This window comes from Saccopteryx leptura, chromosome 1 (genome assembly GCF_036850995.1).
Source record: "Saccopteryx leptura isolate mSacLep1 chromosome 1, mSacLep1_pri_phased_curated, whole genome shotgun sequence".
Taxonomy (NCBI): Eukaryota; Metazoa; Chordata; class Mammalia; order Chiroptera; family Emballonuridae; genus Saccopteryx; species Saccopteryx leptura.
In genome coordinates, this window is record NC_089503.1 from 195,682,180 (window position 1) to 195,701,312 (window position 19,133).

Below are 19,133 nucleotides of genomic sequence, written 5' to 3' on the forward strand. Positions count from 1 at the left end.
TCCATTGGAGCAAAATTGGCCCGGGCACTGAGGATGACTCCATGGCCTCCTCCTCAGGTGCTAGAATGGCTCCAGCTACAATGGAGCAACAGCCCAGATGGGCAGAGCATCACCCCCTGGTGGGCATGCTGGGTGGATCCTGGTCGGGTGCATGTGGGAATCTGTCTCTGCCTCCCTGCTTCTCACTTCAGAAAAATATCAAAAAAAAAAAAAAAAAAAAAAAGGAACATACAGATAATAAATTCTCTTACTCAGAAGAGTAACCAGGAGAGACAGGCTTTAGGTCAGGCAATATCTTTGTAATGATTGCACAATTAGTGCTAAATCATTAGTCCCATCTATGAGGAGACGTCACCAGCAGTGGGAGCACAGTTGCTGAAATATCCCCATGGGTCCCCCAGTGGGAAGAAGCCCAGTGGAGGCACTGCCTCTCCCACTGCAGATGGTGTCGGGGACACACGTCTGTAAGATGCCGGCTCTTTCTGTGTTTAATTTCTGTACTGTCGTCACGGATGCCGATTACCTGTTAACCTGACGAAGCCAGAGAGAGCTGAGCTGCCGAGCCCATCGGGTCCAGTGCCCTGGGGAGAGCGGGGGCTTCCCAGTGACTCCGGCTGTCAGGTCGCGTGCGGCACAGACGGGGGCTCGAGTCCCATGTCTCCGTATGCGTGGTGCTTCGGAAGAGCTTGGCATTCCCTGCATGTGTTGTGGCTCTCTGTCTGAGAATTACACAGACAACTTGAAAGACGAGGGTAATGTCAGGGAATGCGTTTTAGGTGAGTTAATAGAATGAGTAGAGCTTTCGCAAATCAAGATCTGATACCAGGTTTTAAAATTCAGTGAGTTGGCCAGACGGGGCTTGACCCCCTCCGGCTTCTCCCCCTTGAGCTCACGCTGGCCGCGGGCTTCATGCCCCTGCCTGGCTGACGTCACCTGGTCGCACTTCTTCCTTGATGTCGCTTTGTGTCCACAAATATAAATATTTATTGATCAGTGTTGTGTCGGGCATTGTGCTGGGCAATGAGGAGGCCGTGGACTCTGCCCTGGGGACCAGGCTCGTGCGGGGAGATGGACACGTGGGCGGGTGACCGGGACTTCCGGGAGCCACGTTGCCCAGGTGCAGCGTGCGCTGTGACCAGTGTTCACAGGTGCAGGGAGGACAGGCAGCTCAGGTGCCGTGGTCCCAGGGGGAAGGAGCCTGGCCAGCCCTGCGGAGAGGGCCGGGCAGGAGGGGTCCTGGGGATGCTCCATGGGAATTAGACGCCCAGGGCCCACTTCATTCTCATCCGCGTGGAAGTCAGATCGTGAGACAATTAAGACTTCTCCATGTCTCGTGGAGCCTGGCTTCAGCCTTTTTTTTTTCCTATTTTCCCAGAAGGTCTTGGGCTTTGGAACCCAAGCTGGCACGAGATGGACTAAGCCTGCTTTTTTCTTTGGTTCTGCAGAAATTATCAATAGGAGTTTCCTTCCTCTTCAGAATTCTCTTCAGAGCTGATGCCAGTACTCTGACCCAGGAAATCAAGGTTGTTTGGAGGCCCCTCGGGGGAGGTTCAGGCCTCAGGCGCCGTGGGCACAGAGGGACTCTGTTGGCAGGTGTTCGGCAGAGGGTGTGCGGTTCTGCTAGGATGCCTCTGGAAGCCCTGTGGCTGGATTTGCTCATCTCTCCCATAGCCGTGGGACAGGAGGCTGTTAGCCAGACACTTTCCTCTTTTTAAAGCCGATTTTCCATCCTGTCTTTTACATTTCAGGGTAAAATGACATGAGCTCTGTGTAACCTGCCGAGAGTTAAGATTGGGTAGCTCAAACTGTCTGGACCCCTGCAGGTCAGAGCAGTGAGGCGGTAAATTTAGAAAGTGACAGCAGGTCACATCCATTGTGGACCTAGTGTTGGCTCTGTTGTGCCCTGATCTCTGCGAAGACATCAGCTGTGTGGTGTCAGAGTATACACGTCTGGGCTCATGTGAAGCCTCCGGCCCAGAATCCTGCTTTAGTCTGACTGATGCATGCACATGTGGACGCACATACATGCACACACATGTACACACATGCATGCCCACACGTACACACACACAGGCAGGTGCACACACACGTGTGTACATGCACACATGGATGTGCACACACATGCCCACGCGGCAGGGGACATATGTAACCACTGCCATTCCTATTTTACCCCCCTCCTGACATTTCATGAAGATGCTAAGTGAGTCTTTGCTACCAGAAGCAGTAAGTCTTTTCCTGTCCCCAGGTGTTCATGGATGTGACCTTGTAAGGAGAGAAGCAACCCCAGTGTCCCTGCAAAAGCCTGGCCATGTTGGGGTGGCTCCAGCCTGCGTCCTGGCCACACAATGCATGGACTTTCTGCTCTGCATCCTCAGCACTCTGCTTTGCATTGACCACACTCCAAATGCGGTCAGTCCAAAACCAAAATGTTGTGTTCTCTCTGAGGTTGGAGCCTCAGTCCCCCCAAATTCCTGGTCTCGGGAGGTGTGTCTGTCACACACAATGCGCTGAAGGTAGATGTCTCCAGGTCTTCCCGAATTCTCTTCCGTAAACACTCGGGTTCCGTGTCCTCGAGGCTTACAGCTTCTCTTTCCTCAGCACGTGCAGGTGGCCTGGCCTCCCTCTGGCAGGACACCGCTGAGCCCCCTCCTCTTCCCTCTAACTCACCCTCCGTGAACTCCTGGGGGGGGGTGGCTCTAAAACAGCGCTCTGATCCGGGCTTTTCCTGTCCCTTCACCCACAGCGGGACGGCCGCCACCTCCTCATGACCAGCACGTCCGTGGTCCGTGCACGCCTGCCTCGCAGAGTTTGACTTGTTCCTGGCTCCCAGTGTCTTTGTCATTCACATACATGAGGGGGGTGCGCGGGTGTCTGCCTGTCGCAGTCTCTCCTGCTGTGACGTTGTCCTCACCCTGTTGGCGAGGTAATATTCTGACACCACGACAGAATGGCACCCGACATTCTGCCGGGCACCACGAGGCCAGCATGATGGGGCTCAAGCCATGGACGTAAAGATGATTTTGTTTGCTGACTGACTTCGATGGGAGCTCTGCCCCTGAAGTCCACTGTTTACACTCAGGGTCCACAGAGCATTGCAAGCGTGCAGAAGAGGCAGAAAGCTGTGTGTAGCCCCTTGGGGATGGACCCACGTGCGTTGGAGAATGGGGCAGGTCAACAACTTCTCAATGATTAAATGCATGTTGGACAGGTGCCTTCTTACAGAGGACCGTGAACTTGATAGTTTAATTAAGAGTAAAGATACAAATTACTTCTAATAAACCACACAAGTGTCACGCTGAAATTCCTAACTGAAATATTAGGAAACACTAGATATATAGTATACATCAGTGGTCCCCAGTCTTTTTTGGGCCATGGACTGGTTTAATGTCAGAAAATATTTTCATGGACCAGGTGGGAGGGATAAATGTATCACGTGACCGAGACAAGTGTCAAGAGTGAGTCTTAGACAGATGTAATAGAGGGAATCTGGTCATTTTAAAAAAATAAAACATTGTTCAGACTTAAATATAAATAAAACGGAAATAATGTAAGTTATTTATTCTTTCTCTGTGGACCGGTACCAAATGGCCCACGGACTGGTACCGGTCCACGGCCCGGGGGTTAGGGACCACTGGTCTACCTAATATAAAACTGTGATATTCAGTATAGGATGGGTAGTAGATTTTCCTTGGCTTTCATGGTCAGCACTTTGAACAAAAACATAAGCAGAAGTTGTAAACTATGTGCATGGTCCTCCGTGGAATTGAACCACACAGTAACAACACCTCTACACCAGGAGGAGCCAGAGCATGGGTGGGGAGCAATCTCCTTGTCCAGTGTGGTCGGCTCTTTAGGAAGAAGTGTTACATTTTGTTACCTTGTTCAAGAGCTGACACACCAATGAGGTGCTTACCTAATGGAAAGCTGTGACGTCCCAGGTCTGTTCGTATAATCGGTGCCTCCCAGAGCGTACAACTTCCTTGAAAAATTAGGAAGCATTCAGGGGCATTGTTCTTTAATTCAGGGCTGACAATGAACCTCGAGTTATTTAATCTGACGCATGGCCTGCAGCTACAGCCAGTGTTTCCGGAGTGTCCTGTTTTTCATAGTAAAGATTTACACGCGTTGTTCCAGGAGCCATGTGGTGACCCGTGTGACGAGTCTATTTCAGGGTCCCGAGCGAGAACGATACGAATTAATGAAAAATAGACAAAGACTATATAAGATGGGTTTCGGGAGGATTTTCACAGCCTCAGCCAGCAGTAACTTTTCCGCCTTAGCTGCACTGCAAAACATGGCCACCCTGAGAAAGACATCCTTCTTTATTTACTGGGCAAGGAGGGCCATTTACAAATCAATCACGTTTCCAAGGCAGCACAAGAAAACCACCAGGTGCAGGAAACCCCTACCATCTTAACTTGACACGGAGAAGTAACTTCCTTCCAGTCCTTCCGGGGAACATGGGAGGCAGGACGAGCACTGAGCACAACCCCCTGTAGCTCAATCAGGCAGGTGAGATGAGGGGCTGGGCAGGCTGTCAGTGTACAGTCAGCTGCCAGTACCTCTGTACCCCAGACTCTAAATTGCAAAATACCCTGTTTATTTTTCAGTCCCCAGCAGAGCCACAGATATTTCCACTGAGGACCTACCATCATCCCATTAAAACGGAAAAAATTGGGGCTTAGTCGTTAGTGGTGGGAGCTGTGATTTCTGTGAGTGTGTCAAAAGCCTGAGCAGAGCACTGCCTAGAGGACGACTCGTCAAAACCTGCTGGTTTCCTGCCTGACGGGAAGTCGCTTACGTCGTGGGTTCACGGTGCACTTGGTAGCAGTTTTCTTGTCGTTAGTGACAGCCGGATAGAATGTACCAGTCTTCCCGTCCTTTACGCACGCGCCTTGTACGACAGTCCCTTGTGGGACTGTTTTCGGAACGTCCTAATGAGCTGGATGGGTGTGCAGGTCCCACCTGCCTCCGGTTACTGATTTGTTACAAGACAGTGTTAACAGGAATGGCGGCTGGACGACCTCAGTTGTTTAAACCATCCAGTGGGAGCAGCCGTGCGATAATCTACACGAGCTTCCGTGTTTCACGGGGCAGGCGCTTTGCAACATTCCTGTCACGGGAGGGAGACCACACACACCAGTGCTTTCACTCCTGCCTGTGGGAGTGTGCCCGTAGGCCAGTCTTCTGGCCACACCTGCATATTTGAAGATGGGCTTGTGTGTGTGTGACACTTTGAGTCACCATTGTTTTGTGCCAGTCATTTACACGAACACCCACATTCATTGTACAAACTCAGGAAGAGTCCGCTGGGCCGTCGCTGGGTTTCAGCACCTGCGGTGTGTCTGTGGCAAGTTTTTCCTGCATCTCATGAAGGACATTTATCGTTTCATGGGGAAACTAAGACGCACAGACTTGAGACCGCAGAACTCATGACTTCCCGAGCACACGCTGAACTGACCAGCGGTCCTAGGAAGGCAGCTGAGGAATTGCAGTGTCCCCTGAGTTCATGATGCTCAGGTCACCTGATGCGGATTATGTCGTATGGCTCTCAGAATGTGGATCTCGGGGTAGGCGGGTAAGGACCCTCTTTTTTTATGCAAAGGAATAACTGCATCCTAAAAATAGTCAGCAAATTCCTTCAATCCCACGAGGAGCCTGTGCCTTCCTGGGATTGACCAGTCAGCAGAAGTTCGAGGAGGGGGTGATGGGGGGGGTAGGGGAAGGCCCCTGTCCACCCAGCGAGGGTCCTGCTTGTGAGGCTGGCCCTCCCATACTCGGAACACATGCTCACCCCTCGCATAGTATGAAAAGGATCATGATCTCAGTGTTATTTTTCTTGTGCGGGTTTTGTGTCCTGTTTCAGAACAAGAGAACAAAGCTGTTGGGGAGTTTGCTAATGTTGGCTTTAATGGCATATTTCGATAAGCGTCGAAAGCTTTCTTTATTTGCCAGGAGATGAAATTGGTATTGCAGGAGAGATGTGGCCCTAATTCAATAAAAGCTGAAAGTGGGAACTGAAAAAACGTTTCCCAGCTGAGTGTCAGTGGGGTTGGGTCCCTGCAGAACAGCCCTCGGGCCGCGGCGTGTTTGCAGCTCTGCTGTGCTGCTGACTGCTGACCTGCGTGTCCTCTGCTTGCTCGTCCTGTCCTGTATGCACGAGGACCAGGTTTTCCCATCACTGCCTGCACCGTGGGGAACTATGAGTGTCAGGTGTCTGTTGTCACCCTGCTCATCACACATGGAATTACAAGCAGAAAGGCTTGCACAGAATGGTGTGGTTATACTTGAAGTGTCGCTGGCTAGATGACTGGGACACCCTCACATTTTCCTCATTAGGTTATTACTGACGTGGATGCACAGAATTTTTGAAAACTTTGTAGCCAGGTGTTTTGGAGCTCTGTGGATATTCCCTTGGGGGACGCCTTTCTTGGGGAGCAGTGTGGCTCTCTGAGTGTGTGTCCCTCCCGGTCTGTGCCCACCTGCTGTGTGTTAAGAACACATTCTGTGTTTGTACCACTCGGATACCAAACACCATGCAGAACTATGTCGAGGAGAAGTTAAGAAGAACTGTTTCTTTCTTAGCTTGAGCTACCACCCTGGGGTACTTAAGGAGTGGATGTCATGACACCCGTCTGTGGCCGAACGGAATGAGTAGGCCCAGCACCCAATTCCCTGTTGCAGTCAGACCCCACGGGTGTCGTAAGGATGATTGGCTTGAGGATTTGCGAGTCCTGGGGACGTCCGGCCGCAGAACAGGAAGAGGCTGACGTGTGTCCGAGGCTTTCCCCAAAGGAGCCTCGTTGTGCCCAACCTCCTTGTTGCACCTGGAGACCACCTTCCACAAGAGAAAGAGCACTTTCTTCCACGTCCGCTTAGCGTGGAACTTCTTACTGTGTCTTCTCAGCGGGAGGCAGCACGATGAAGATGCGGTCGGTGCCTATCACCATGGTCCCCGGGCCGAGGACCGTTAATCCTACACTCCATGCGGACAGCTCTAATCACAGATTGACCTCGTTGTGGGGACGGCATGGCCGGTGCCTGCATCTCCCGGGAGCGGGAACATCCGCTCCCTTCCAGATGTCAACATCAGCGCACACGTTTCAAAGCCTTATTTTAATTTTGTTTTGGAAATGTATGTTTTGGGACCGTTTGTGATAATACATTCATTTGTTTGCCCTTGTATTGGCCACACACAATCCATAATGCACTTCTCTCACTTTGGGAAAACAAAATCTCTCAGCAGGATTCTCAGAGAATCCAACTTACAGCGACACCCACTATGACTCGAGCGTTGGCGGGGTCCCCGGCAGGGTGGGTCAGCTGCCCCGTTCCTGCTGGGTCCGGCCCCTCCAAGACACTGGGGACATTCCAGGGCTGGCTGAAAGTCTTTGAGCTGCTTCTAGTTTTTAGAAATATGATTTGGAACAGGAAAAAAAAGCAATTATGAAGACTTGTTATGATGTAACAGCAAAGGCGGCCCTCGGGGTCACACGCAGTCCCTGGAGAAGGTTCTCGGTGCTGCTCTGACACCAGCAGCCCCACACACACTGACCCCCCTCCTCATGGGTGTCCCCCTCCTTACGGTGTCCTCCTCAGGGTCAGGTGCTCCCACTGGTCCCGCCGGTTCCTGGCGCTGTTTTTGAGCAGAAACAACAGAGCAGCCCCGTCTTGGTTCCTGTGTGTAACCTAACGTGATTTACATGCAGAGAGGGGCCGTGTGCTGGCTTTGCACATGGCAGGTGCTCTATGACCATGTCCCTGTTCCCCTGTGAACATGTTTGTAAGTAGCTGGTCTCCGGCTGCTCCTACAGCTGAAGCACTCTGTTTAGCAAACGCTGTGATTTAGCGACTGTGTGGACCCAGGATATGACTGTGTGGTCACATGGGCACAGCTGACCTGTAGCTCGCGGGTGAGTGTTCGTGGTCACACAGCTGTGATGCTCTGAGACCGGGAGACGGGAGCTAAATCGTGGGTCTCCCCTCAAGTGATTTCTGTGACTTGCACACTCTCTAAAACTCCTTCTCTCCAGGAAACGGTCATATTACAGCTACATTTCTTTCCCGAAGTGTCTGCGTGAGTATGAATGATGTAACGTGTGCAGGACTCCCTCAGCTCTGCCCGGTCCCCGGCGAACACACAGAAAATGTTTCCTGTCATTATCAAGCCTTGTGCGCAAGATAGAAGTACTTCCTCGGTACAACTTCCTTCTAAAATTTTTAAAAATTGTATTTTTTAAAGTATAGTTGATGTACACTATTCTGTCAGTTTTGAGCACACACCGTAGCGATTAGACCTTCATATACAGCACAGAGATCTGTTCTCAAAGACTGTGTATGGGGAATCATATTGTCCTACTTTCTGTCTTGTGACCTCGTGAGATTTAGTTTTTGTTGTTTTGTGGTGAATAGCATTTCCTGGGAGGTGTTGACGTAGGACACCGTTTGACGTTTCTCTTTTAAGTGCTGAGGCCAGAGACTGGAAGGGAGGCAGTCTTCCGGAGGGTCAGGGTTTGCTTCACCCCGCATGTATGACGGCTTCCTGGAAGAGGCGTCTGCAGGTGCATCGCGGTTGGGCCCCAGCATCGTACGTGTGCTTAGGGCTCTGTGCACGGCTGCGGGTGCAGCCCCGGAGGGCGAGGAGGACATGTGCCTGGTCACACACCTTGGTCTCTCTTCCGAAAAGCTGGCCTGATGCTAGATGCTGGGCTCGGTCACCATTCACGTCCTCAGAGACTTGTGCGTCACCTCTCTGACCTGTGGTGGCCGAGCCCCAGTGTGGCATTTGGGTTAAACTTGAGGTGAGTTAGCCCTGGGTGTTGTCACATGAGCCAATGCCTGCTGCTTGGAGATGCCCAGAGAAAACACCCCTGTTCCTCTGTCCACGTCACCACGGTCGGGTCTGATCACGTGGGCCACGGGCCATGACAGTGGCGTGCCAGCACGGTGTGACGGTGCTGTCCTTCTCAGGGCATCAGCTCCCCTATCCTCGGCTGGTGAGCCACAGGGATTGCAGTTGTGTGAGTGTCAGGTCCTAGCAGAGGCAGTTATGAGTGTCAGGTCCTAGCAGAGCTCAGTTGTGTGAGTGTCAGGTCCTAGCAGAGCGCAGTTATGTGAGTGTCAGGTCCTAGCAGAGCGCAGTTGTGTGAGTGTCAGGTCCTAGCAGAGGCTGTGGTTGTGGGGAGCTCAGGTGTGTAAGTGAGCCTGAGAGACTGAGCCCGGTCTTGGGAGCCACTGTCCTCAGGGAATCGCATGGGGAAAATTCCGCTGATTTTCTCCAGTTCCTATGTTGAGAGGCATGTGGGAGAGAGGAGGTCTTAAACAGCAGCCTCCATCAAGAAGGATCCTCCCTACCGAGAGAGCTCACTTTGGTATGACCTCAGCTGATTTACATGAAACCTCATTTTCCTGAATTTGCTGGACTCACAGAATGTGCTCGGCCCCGGGGGCATCTCCCAGTGCCGCCTTTTCCTTCTGCTCCCTTGTCTCAAGGACAGATGACTGCCCAGGGGCCACTCCCAGCCTCATCTGAAACCCAAACGGAAGCAGAGTGAGAAGGAACCCAGTAACTGATTTCTTCTCATTTTCTGATTCCTTCTGGCTCAACATTTAGGCCCAGTTCAAAGCCACCAGCATCCTGGAGCTCACGTGAGTGGGTCACAGTGCATTTGGGGTCAGTTCATCTTTAGATGTTGCTGAAGATTCAGAATAAAGGCATGACATTGTTTTGTGTTTGTGTGTGTGTGTGTGTGTGTGTGTGTGTGACAGAGACAGAGAGAGGAAGAGAGAGAGAGATGAAAAGTATCAATTCTTCGTTGTGGCTCCTCAGTTGTTCATTGATTACTTTTTCATATGTACCCTGACGGGGAGCGGGGGGCTCCAGCAGAGCGAGTGACCCCTTGCTCAAGTCAGCAACCTTGGACTCAAGCCAGTAACCTTGGGGTCAGGTCTATGATCCCACGCTTAAGCTAGCGACCCTGCACTCAAGCCAGATGGGCCTGCACTCAAGCTGGCAACCTTGAGGTTTCGAACCTAAGTCATACGTGCTCCAGTCCGACACTCTATCCACTGTGCCACCGCCTGGTCAGGCGCTGAGTGACATTGTTTTTATGTGAGCGGTCATGTAGGCCTTTGGTAAGTCTCCTGATACATGGTGACATTGCCGCCTCATCCTGAGACTTGCTATTCGATGTTGTGAACTTGGTGTCGAAACACTTCACAACGGCGGGGTCCCTGACTCAGAAGGTGCCTTTGGTATGTTTTTCTTATCTGGTCAACAGTTCATGAAAGGTCTTCTTTCTCCGTAGTCTGACAGCAATGCCAGCTTCCTCCGCGCGGCCAGAGCTGGCAATCTGGACAAAGTCGTGGAATACCTGAAGGGCGGCGTAGACATCAACACCTGCAACCAGGTAGGAGCCCTGAGAACACTCGCCCTGCAGACAGAGCCAACGGCCCGGGGCTGTTTTGTGTCTTTACTGAATTTACTACCATGTCAGGGATCCAGACGTATGAAAGTCTGTTTCCTCCCCGTGCCAACTTCTGAAGGCTCAGACGTTTGTTTCCAGAGCTTCCGTAGCTCGGAACGTGGAAGGTCAAAAGTAGCAACTGAATGTCAGTTCTGTCTGTGACATGCTCTGGGCTGCCTGGACCTGGACCAGGCGTGCTGACCAGGAATGATATTCTACGTGTCATTTAGCAGCGACCAGTTACCCAGACCCTTGGTGGCTGTGTTCCTCTCTGCTGTAGGACTCTTACCATGGTAATGGATACAGTTGGGATGGGGAAATAAAGAGGATGAAATAAGAAAAACCCTTGCTTCCCCTGATTGGTTTTTAGTTGTGGATTATATGAGAAGAGGTTGAAAATAATGACTGAAACGAAATTTTTGGATTTTTTAATTCATCCTATTTCTTCCATCAGGTCTGTAGAACAAAGGATGCATTTTGGATGTTATTGGGTCCCAGGGATGTTGAGAACTTTTGTGCTATTTAGACTGGGATTTGTATGCGAGGGATTTAAGTGTCCAGTGTGCTCTAGTACTCTATGATGGTGGTGCGCTTACGTGTGTGTGTAAGTGAGCATGACAGAGCGGGCTGGGAAGTGACCAACCAGCTCTAAATGAACAGGAGACGTTCTCTTTTTTTTTTTTTTTTTTTGTATTTTTCCAAATTGAGAAATGCGAGGAGGCAGAGAGACAGACTCCCGCATGCGCCCAACCAGGAGCCACCTGGCATGCCCACCAGGGGGCAATGCTCTGCCCCTCTGGGGCGTTGCTCTGTTGCAACCAGAGCCATTCTAGCACCTGAGGTGGAGGCCATGGAGCCATCCTCAGTGCCTGGGGCCAACTTTGCTCCAATGGAGCCTCGACTGCAGGAGGGGAAGAGAGAGACAGAGAGGAAGGAGAGGGGGAAGGGTGGAGAAGCAGATGGGCGCTTCTCCTGTGTGCCCTGGCCGGAAATCGAACCCGGGACTTCCACATGCTGGGCCGATGCTCTACCACTGAGCCAACTGGCCAGGACAAGAGGCGTTCTTCATCAACATAACCCTACTACCCACAGGCTCCCATCACCTGTCCTGTGTGTCACTCCCGCAGGGTTGGAGGGGAACATAGGGAGCTGTTGACAGCCTCAGGTGCGGCTTTTGCTGAGAATTGTGAAGCCCTTTGTCTCTGGCCCAGGAGGACTCGTGTCTGTACAGCATCTGAAACTGGAGCAGTTCAGCTCCATCCCTTGTAGGGAAGACAGAACCCTAGGTCTCCCTGGTTCTCGACACTGACCTGGAAAAAGCCAGTGCCTTTGTCCCCATGTAGAAGATCTTCATTCTCTGCTGTTCTCACCCATCTGCTCTTCATTGCAAATCTTCTTAGATATGTTTTTTATTGTTCATTCGAATAAATATTTGAACTTGAGGTACACTAGTTACTTTAATAGAGAAAGACTACCCAAATTTCTATAGGATGTATGAGCTACTTCCCAAAAATGCCTGTGAGATGGGACAGGAAATATCCATTTAACAGGTTACCTTAGATTTGTGTGTATGTGTGTGTGTGTGTGTGTGTGTGTGTGTGTGTGTGTGTGTGTGTGTGTGTATATGAGAGAGAGAGAGATAGGGACAGAGAGACAGGAAGGGAGAGAGATGAGAAGCATCAATTCTTCATTGCGGCTCCTTAGTCTCCTTAGTTGTTCATTGATTTCTTTCTCATATGTGCCTTGACCAGGGGGCTACAGAAGACCAAGTGACTGACTGCTTGCTTAAGCTAGCAACCTTGGGCTCAATCTGGTGAGCCTTGTTCAAACCAGATGAGCCTGCACTCAAGCCTGCGACCTCAGGGTTTTGAACCTGGGTCCTCCGCGTTGCAGTCTGATGCTCTATCCACTGCGCCACTGCCTGGTCCGGCAGGTTACTTTAGACTTAAAAAAAAAGTATATTAAATTTCTACCTTTGCTAGGGACTAGGCAATGAGACTTCTTAGTTCATTTAGGTAAAGATTATCATACATCATGCCAGAAGGAACCCAGGGAGAATGAAGTGAACTCAAGTCCTCTTCACTTGGAAAGTATAACAAATGTATTTAATTGTGTGAAAGATTGTAGAGTGTGTTTAGAAAAAAAAAACATTTCTCAGCAGTAAATACTCAATTTGCTTTATGACCAACACTTCTTGAGTCCTTAAAAAAGTTCTTAGCAGCCTAATGTATGTATTTTGCTTGTCATGGCCAACTGACTGTCCATTGTTGTGTTCCTATAAACATTTATTTTTGTGAGAAGGCAGAACTCAAGGGCTCAAGTTCAAGTTCTTTCTCCACTTTCATCGAGTCCTTTCAATTCAGAAAGTGGCAGTTTTTCTTTGATTTCTTGCATAAGATAATTGGACATTCAATCGTACGTCACTGGGTTACAATGCAAATTAAATGATGAGGTATCAAGGGACATTCTGTGGTATACGTGCTCTCATTGCAGTGTTCAAAGGGACATTTCTTACATTCGCCTGTATAAAAAGCACGCGGCAGTGATACTTCCTAATTCAGTGAAGCCCGTGCTGCGTAGAGCAGAGAGAGCGTGCTTCAGACACATTTTGCTCTCTTGTGATAAAACTGAATGTCCACCCTGATGTTAACTGAGGAGAAAGAACAGCTCATGTTTCTGTTAAAGAAGAATTCTCTCAGAAGGCTCTTCTGCCATGATGAGTGTGCTAGGAAACGCAGACACGAACCATGTTCTATGGTTTGATGTGACAAGGACCTGTGTGTGGGAGGCACTACTGGGCTGGTACTAGAAGCTGCCTGAGGTTTGCAACAACTATAAAAGGGGTGACCAGTTCCACCTGCCTGCCTCCTTCCCGCCACTACCCCCCCACCTACCCACAAAGTGAAAAGTAGCGAACAAGCCACAACAAAGCATTCTTCACTGAAAGACGGAAACATTCCTAACCCACGATGGTGAGTTAGAATTGCTGGTGTGGCTCCTGTGAGAAATTTGGATTTTTTAGGAATGTGACTCGAGGGACTCGCCACACGGCTTACCTGCAAAGCAGATTCTCAGAGTTGGCTGAGGCATACCCAGAATGCAATCAGTAATCACTCCCCACTTTGGATTGATCTGTATGCTAGCTCATATTCCCAGCATAAAAACAAGTCGAGGCAGAGTGGAATTTTTTTCTGCTAACCATTAAACAACCTATTCAATTGCCAATGAAATCCATTTTTGGTTAGAAATTCTAAAACTGAACATCAGCATAAAGAACGTACTTGTCTTGTTTCTGACAACCAGAGGGCACACATTCAGTGATATGATGGCGGTCCCAATTCCAGGCATTTTATTTATTAAAAAAAATTTTTTAAAGATTTTATTTATTGATTTTACAGAGAGAGGAGGGGAGAGAACAAGAAGTATCAAATCATAGGTGTTTCACTTTAGTTGTTCATTTATGTGCTTCCTGTGTGTGCCTTGACTGGGCAGGCCCAGGGTTTTGAACCAGTGACCTCAGCATTCCAAGTCAATGCTTTATCCACCGCGCCACCACAGGTCAGGCCCAATTTCATGGCATTTTAAAAGAAGGCAGGTTAAGAATCGACAGCATTTACACCTAGAATTCCACCCCCTCGGCCGTGCCTTTAATGAGCATTCTAGCTTCAGTAGGTGTTTGTGCTGAAGAAATCCTGAAGGCACGTGATCCTGAATTTGATTTGTTTGTGGGATGGAGTCTGGTTGCTGACTGCTCCCTTACATAGATGATTTTAATCTCATTCTCTATCAGCTTTTCAGTACAGTGCACATACATTGTAGCAATTTGTTGTGGAATCTGTGTGTTCCCCCAAAAGGCACTGTTTGTTTCCTTATACATTTTCTTTTTTTTAACTTAAGCCTCAGCCTTATAATTAATTGAGAAGAAAGCTGGTCAGTTTTTGGAAATGTGGATTTAAATGCGTGTGTGTGTGTGTGAGAGAGAGAGAAAATGAAGTCAGCTATATTTTGAATTCATGAAAAGAGAACCGTGGAATCAACTAAGATGACTATTTTGAAATTTTTTCATTTAAATATAAATATGGTTTTGAACTTTGTAAGTTTTACATCGTGTCAGCTTTATTCTAGTTGAGATAGTATCTTGTTTTGCCTTTGTTAATTTTTAGAAAAGTTTTGTGAATACTTCTGGAAACACAAACCCTAGGAAGTCCAGTGTCCGAATGGTCTGATGTGTAGGAAGTTGCGGGCTTTCCGCTGAGCAGACGCTGTTGACTCTGGAGAGTGAGAATGTATTTATATTTAAACCCTCCCACTTCAGGTGTCAGTCACTTACTGAAGAAAGTCTTACATCTTTTTTTTTTTTTTGTATTTTTCTGAAGCTAGAAATGGGGAGAGACAGTCAGACAGACTCCGCATGCGCCTGACTGGGATCCACCCGGCACGCCCACCAGGGGGCGATGCTCTGCCCCTCCAGGGCGTCGCTCTGTCGCGACCAGAGCCACTCTAGCGCCTGGGGCAGAGGCCAAGGAGCCATCCCCAGCGCCCGGGCCATCTTTGCTCCAATGGAGCCTCAGCTGCGGGAGGGGAAGAGAGAGAGACAGAGAGGAAGGAGAGGGGGAGGGGTGGAAAAGCAGATGGGCGCTTCTCCTGTGTGCCCTGGCCGGGAAACGAACCCGGGACTTCTGCACGCCAGGCCAACGCTCTACCACTGAGCCAACCGGCCAGGGCCAGTCTTATATCTTTTAAACATCGGAAGCTTCAAGCCCTTCTATTTTAAATTCGTCGAAAGTGACGGTCAGAATGTTACGGTTGACATCACTTTCAGACCAGTCTGGAGCACCTGTTTTAAGTAATAAAGGATTGATGACTCTTTACCAATGTTTGAGTCTAGTAAAAAATATAAACAAGATTCTCTGCAGCCTGACCAGGAGGTGGTGCAGTGGATAGACTGTTGGACTGGGACGCAGAGGATTGTGAGTAAATTATAAAAGCCTGAGTTTTACTTATTCTCTGTAAGAAAATCATTCAGTCTAAGTTGTACAATCACCACAAACAGGAAACTTGTCATACACCAAGGACTCTCCTTATTGTATGTCAAGATATGTAGATGTCAGATTTATTGAAATCTTCAGTGAGTTGTTTTTTTTTAACTTTTTTTTAAGATTTCTTTTTTTTTAAATTTTTTAAATTCATTTTAGAGAGGAGAGAGAAAGGGAGAGAGAGAGACAGAGAGGGAGAGAGAGAGGAGAGAGAGACAGAGAGAGAAGGTGGGGAGGAGCTGGAAGCATCAACTCCCATATGTGCCTTGACCAGGCAAGCCCAAGGTTTCGAACTGGCGACCTCAGCATTTCCAGGTCGAAACTTTATCCACTGCGCCACCACAGGTCAGGCTTCAGTGAGTTTTTCAATGCTATATTGAGTAACTGCTATTTTTAGGAACTTAAATAGATGGGAACCAGATATTATAGGACTTTTCGAAATTATAAAATAAATTAAAATCAAAGAATGCCAAAAAAATTAGTGACATAGTGCTCAATGTCTTTTAAGTGCAATATTGCCATTGCCGAGTGTGTGTGTCTCCCATTCCTTACAAAGTAAGACTTATTTAAAGTTGTCTTATGATCTAGAAAAGCTGGCAGCATTTTATTTCTGGCTGGCACAGTAAATGATAGAGAGTTGCTCTTTTCTCTCAGTCTGAAAGTATTTAGACCTATCATAGTTAAAAAAAAAAAGTTTGTGTTTACATGCCATGGCCACATGCCCGTTTCCAAGAATAGTTACCTCTTTGCCTGTCTGAATAAGAAACACCGGAAATTCATCTCTGAACGTAGAAAGGAGGAGAACCCTGGGACGGGCGAGTCTGTCCACTTCCGGCTGTAAATGTGCTCAGGATCACGCCTGTCCCCTCCTCTTTCCCCGCGTCTGACACCCTGTTTCTTCTCCTCTAGAATGGACTCAATGCGCTGCACTTGGCTGCCAAGGAAGGCCACGTGGGGCTGGTGCAGGAGCTGCTGGGCAGGGGCTCAGCCGTGGACTCCGCCACCAAGGTAACGGTCACTCCCGCGGGCAGGGGGAAGTGATGTGGGGCTTCTGTCCCAGGGTGTCCCTTTCGGGGGTTTGCTGCAACACCAGGAAACTTAACAAAGCAGGCCTTAAATGGAAGCCCTTCCTGTTCCACCTTGCAGGGTTTGGACTGTTTTATTTAGGGACATATCAGACACGACACTGGATTCTGTATGTCGAGTTTCCGCTATTTGGATTTTTCCTTCAATTCACAGAGAAACCCGATAACTCTAATTCTCTGTAGATAGTAGCACCTAATTTTCCTAGGGTTAAGTCATTTTTTAAAAAGAAATGGATGTAGTAAACATCTCAGTAAAACGGGACCAGTCATTTTCACGCTTTAAATTGTTATAAATATAGCCCTGGCCGGTTGGCTCAGCGGTAGAGCGTCGGCCTAGCGTGCGGAGGACCCGGGTTCGATTCCCGGCCAGGGCACACAGGAGAAGCACCCATTTGCTTCTCCACCCCTCCGCTGCGCTTTCCTCTCTGTCTCTCTCTTCCCCTCCCGCAGCCGAGGCTCCATTGGAGCGGAGATGGCCCGGGCGCTGGGGATGGCTCCTTGGCCTCTGCCCCAGGCGCTAGAGTGGCTCTGGTCGCAATATGGCGACGCCCAGGATGGGTAGAGCATCGCCCCCTGGTGGGCAGAGCGCCGCCCCATGGTGGGCGTGCCGGGTGGATCCCGGTCGGGCGCATGCGGGAGTCTGTCTGACTGTCTCTCCCTGTTTCCAGCTTCAGAAAAATGAAAAAAAAAAAAAAAAAAATTGTTATAAATATATATTTTAAATGTATTTACTTGACTCAGTAAGAAAATATACAGAATCCTTGATACTCTAATAGAAAAGAGAGTTTGGATCATGGATTGAGTCATTACAATGAAATGAGATCTTGTCACTATACTGTGTAAGGGAAGTGGACTTGTTGCTGCAGACCTACGGAGTGTGCGGTGTGCTAACAACTGGCTTCCTTGTTGATTCTGCTTTTTGCTGGGATGCCTTTGAACCTTGCTGTTGGGGAGTCATTTCAGCAACAACAGGTGTTTTAAAAAGTATCAAATTTTTGCCATCAGAAGGTGAAATTTCAATTTGGAAGGAAACAGTAGGCAATCTGAATCAGCCTGCTGTCCCCGGCTGGAGTGTGACCATCCATGGATATGAGAGATGCAGGGAGAGGTTGCAGTTAGGGTTAGGGTAGGGGTTGGGGGAGGGGGTTAGGGGTAGGCACTCAAGCCTGCAGCTGGGACATTCCTCTAATCAGAAAGACAGAGGGGGCATGGAGGACACTGGGGACAGAGTCAGTTAGCCTGGGCTTCCCTCACCTCACGCGTGAGTGCTGGAGTGTAGACTGGCCCTGCTCGCAGCAGGGTACACAACAGAGAAACTTAGAAACAAAAGACTCTGACAGCTCCGTGGAAGTTAAGATGTTAAGTTCACAGTATGCAATCAGTTTTTTACTTTGGACATAAAGAGCATTTCATTAATACTTTTCTTCACCCTAGCAAATAAACAAATGTTTCAAGAACATCATTTTGAACATCTATTCAATTACTTGCTTCCCCCGAGTTGCCATAGCGACATCACATATTCATTCAACCAACCGCTGCTTGGTCGCTTGAGTCTTGATGGTCACTTTTTTTTTCCTTTGCTTTAAAAACTCTATTGATGTTTTGAAATATAGGTTCCCTTTTAATCCTAGATTATAATTGTAGCATCTTAGATCCAGGGAAAAAGAACAACTAATTTAAAGATCCTCATTTAAAGAGGAGGTAGCTGAGCCCTCCCAAAAGTATGTAAGTGACCAGTCACAGTTCAGCCTGTCCATGCTCTTCACATGACACGGAAACCAGGACAGGAAAGGAAGACACCGTGGGAAGGTCTGTGTCTTGACAGTGAATGAAGGACCCCTTCCCAAGACCAGCCACTATCCTGACAGAATGACAAGTCCTAACCACTGGAAACGACCAGCAGAGTTGAAATGCCTGTCCGTTTTGATTTCTGCCAAGTTTGGGAACTGCTAACATGGTCTGCTGTGTTTCTTCAAAATAGAAGGGGAACACGGCTCTTCACATCGCATCCCTGGCGGGACAAGCGGAAGTCGTCAAAGTGCTCGTGAAGGAAGGAGCCAACATCAACGCCCAGTCGCAGGTATCATGTTCAGAATTCTCTCCGGCGTAGGTGGATTTGAGTTAGAACAGCTTTGTGGGGTTGGTTTAAGGCCTTTAGCCAGCTGTTTGGTAGAAAAATTTACTAGAAATACTTCAGTTACTTGTTTTAGTCAAGTTATTTTATTAACCCATCCTATGATCTTCCTTCCTCCCTCCCTCCCTCCCTCCTTCCTTCCTTCCTTCCTTCCTTTGCCACGGACCAGCGGGGCTCCTAATAATGGTCCAGAATTAAGGAAACACACTTATTAAGAAAAAATGGGACTGGGAGGACTCTTCAATGCTGTTGGCAGTATCCAAGTGCCCCATAGCCCCAGTTTGCTTTATTATATAGCCATATATGCAAATCAAGGAAGTCCTTGATACAAAGTTACACATCCGAGGCTAAAACAGGAACTCTCCCAAGGCACAAACAGGAATCCCCCACCATGCATAAGTGAAATCAACCA

The 19,133-nt window shown here is 48.8% G+C and overlaps 1 protein-coding gene across 49 annotated transcripts in view; it reads left to right on the forward strand.

Moving 5' to 3' along the window:
* The window catches only part of ANK2 (ankyrin 2), a 380,102-nt gene that overhangs the window by 234,727 nt on the left and 126,242 nt on the right, over window positions 1–19,133 (forward strand). For all 49 annotated transcript variants that reach the window (XM_066383813.1, XM_066383817.1, XM_066383818.1 and 46 more), the window contains 3 exons: window positions 10,308–10,409; window positions 16,412–16,510; window positions 18,569–18,667. In XM_066383813.1, coding sequence (XP_066239910.1) covers window positions 10,308–10,409; window positions 16,412–16,510; window positions 18,569–18,667 — 300 coding nt within the window. The remainder of the gene's footprint in view (window positions 1–10,307; window positions 10,410–16,411; window positions 16,511–18,568; window positions 18,668–19,133) is intronic.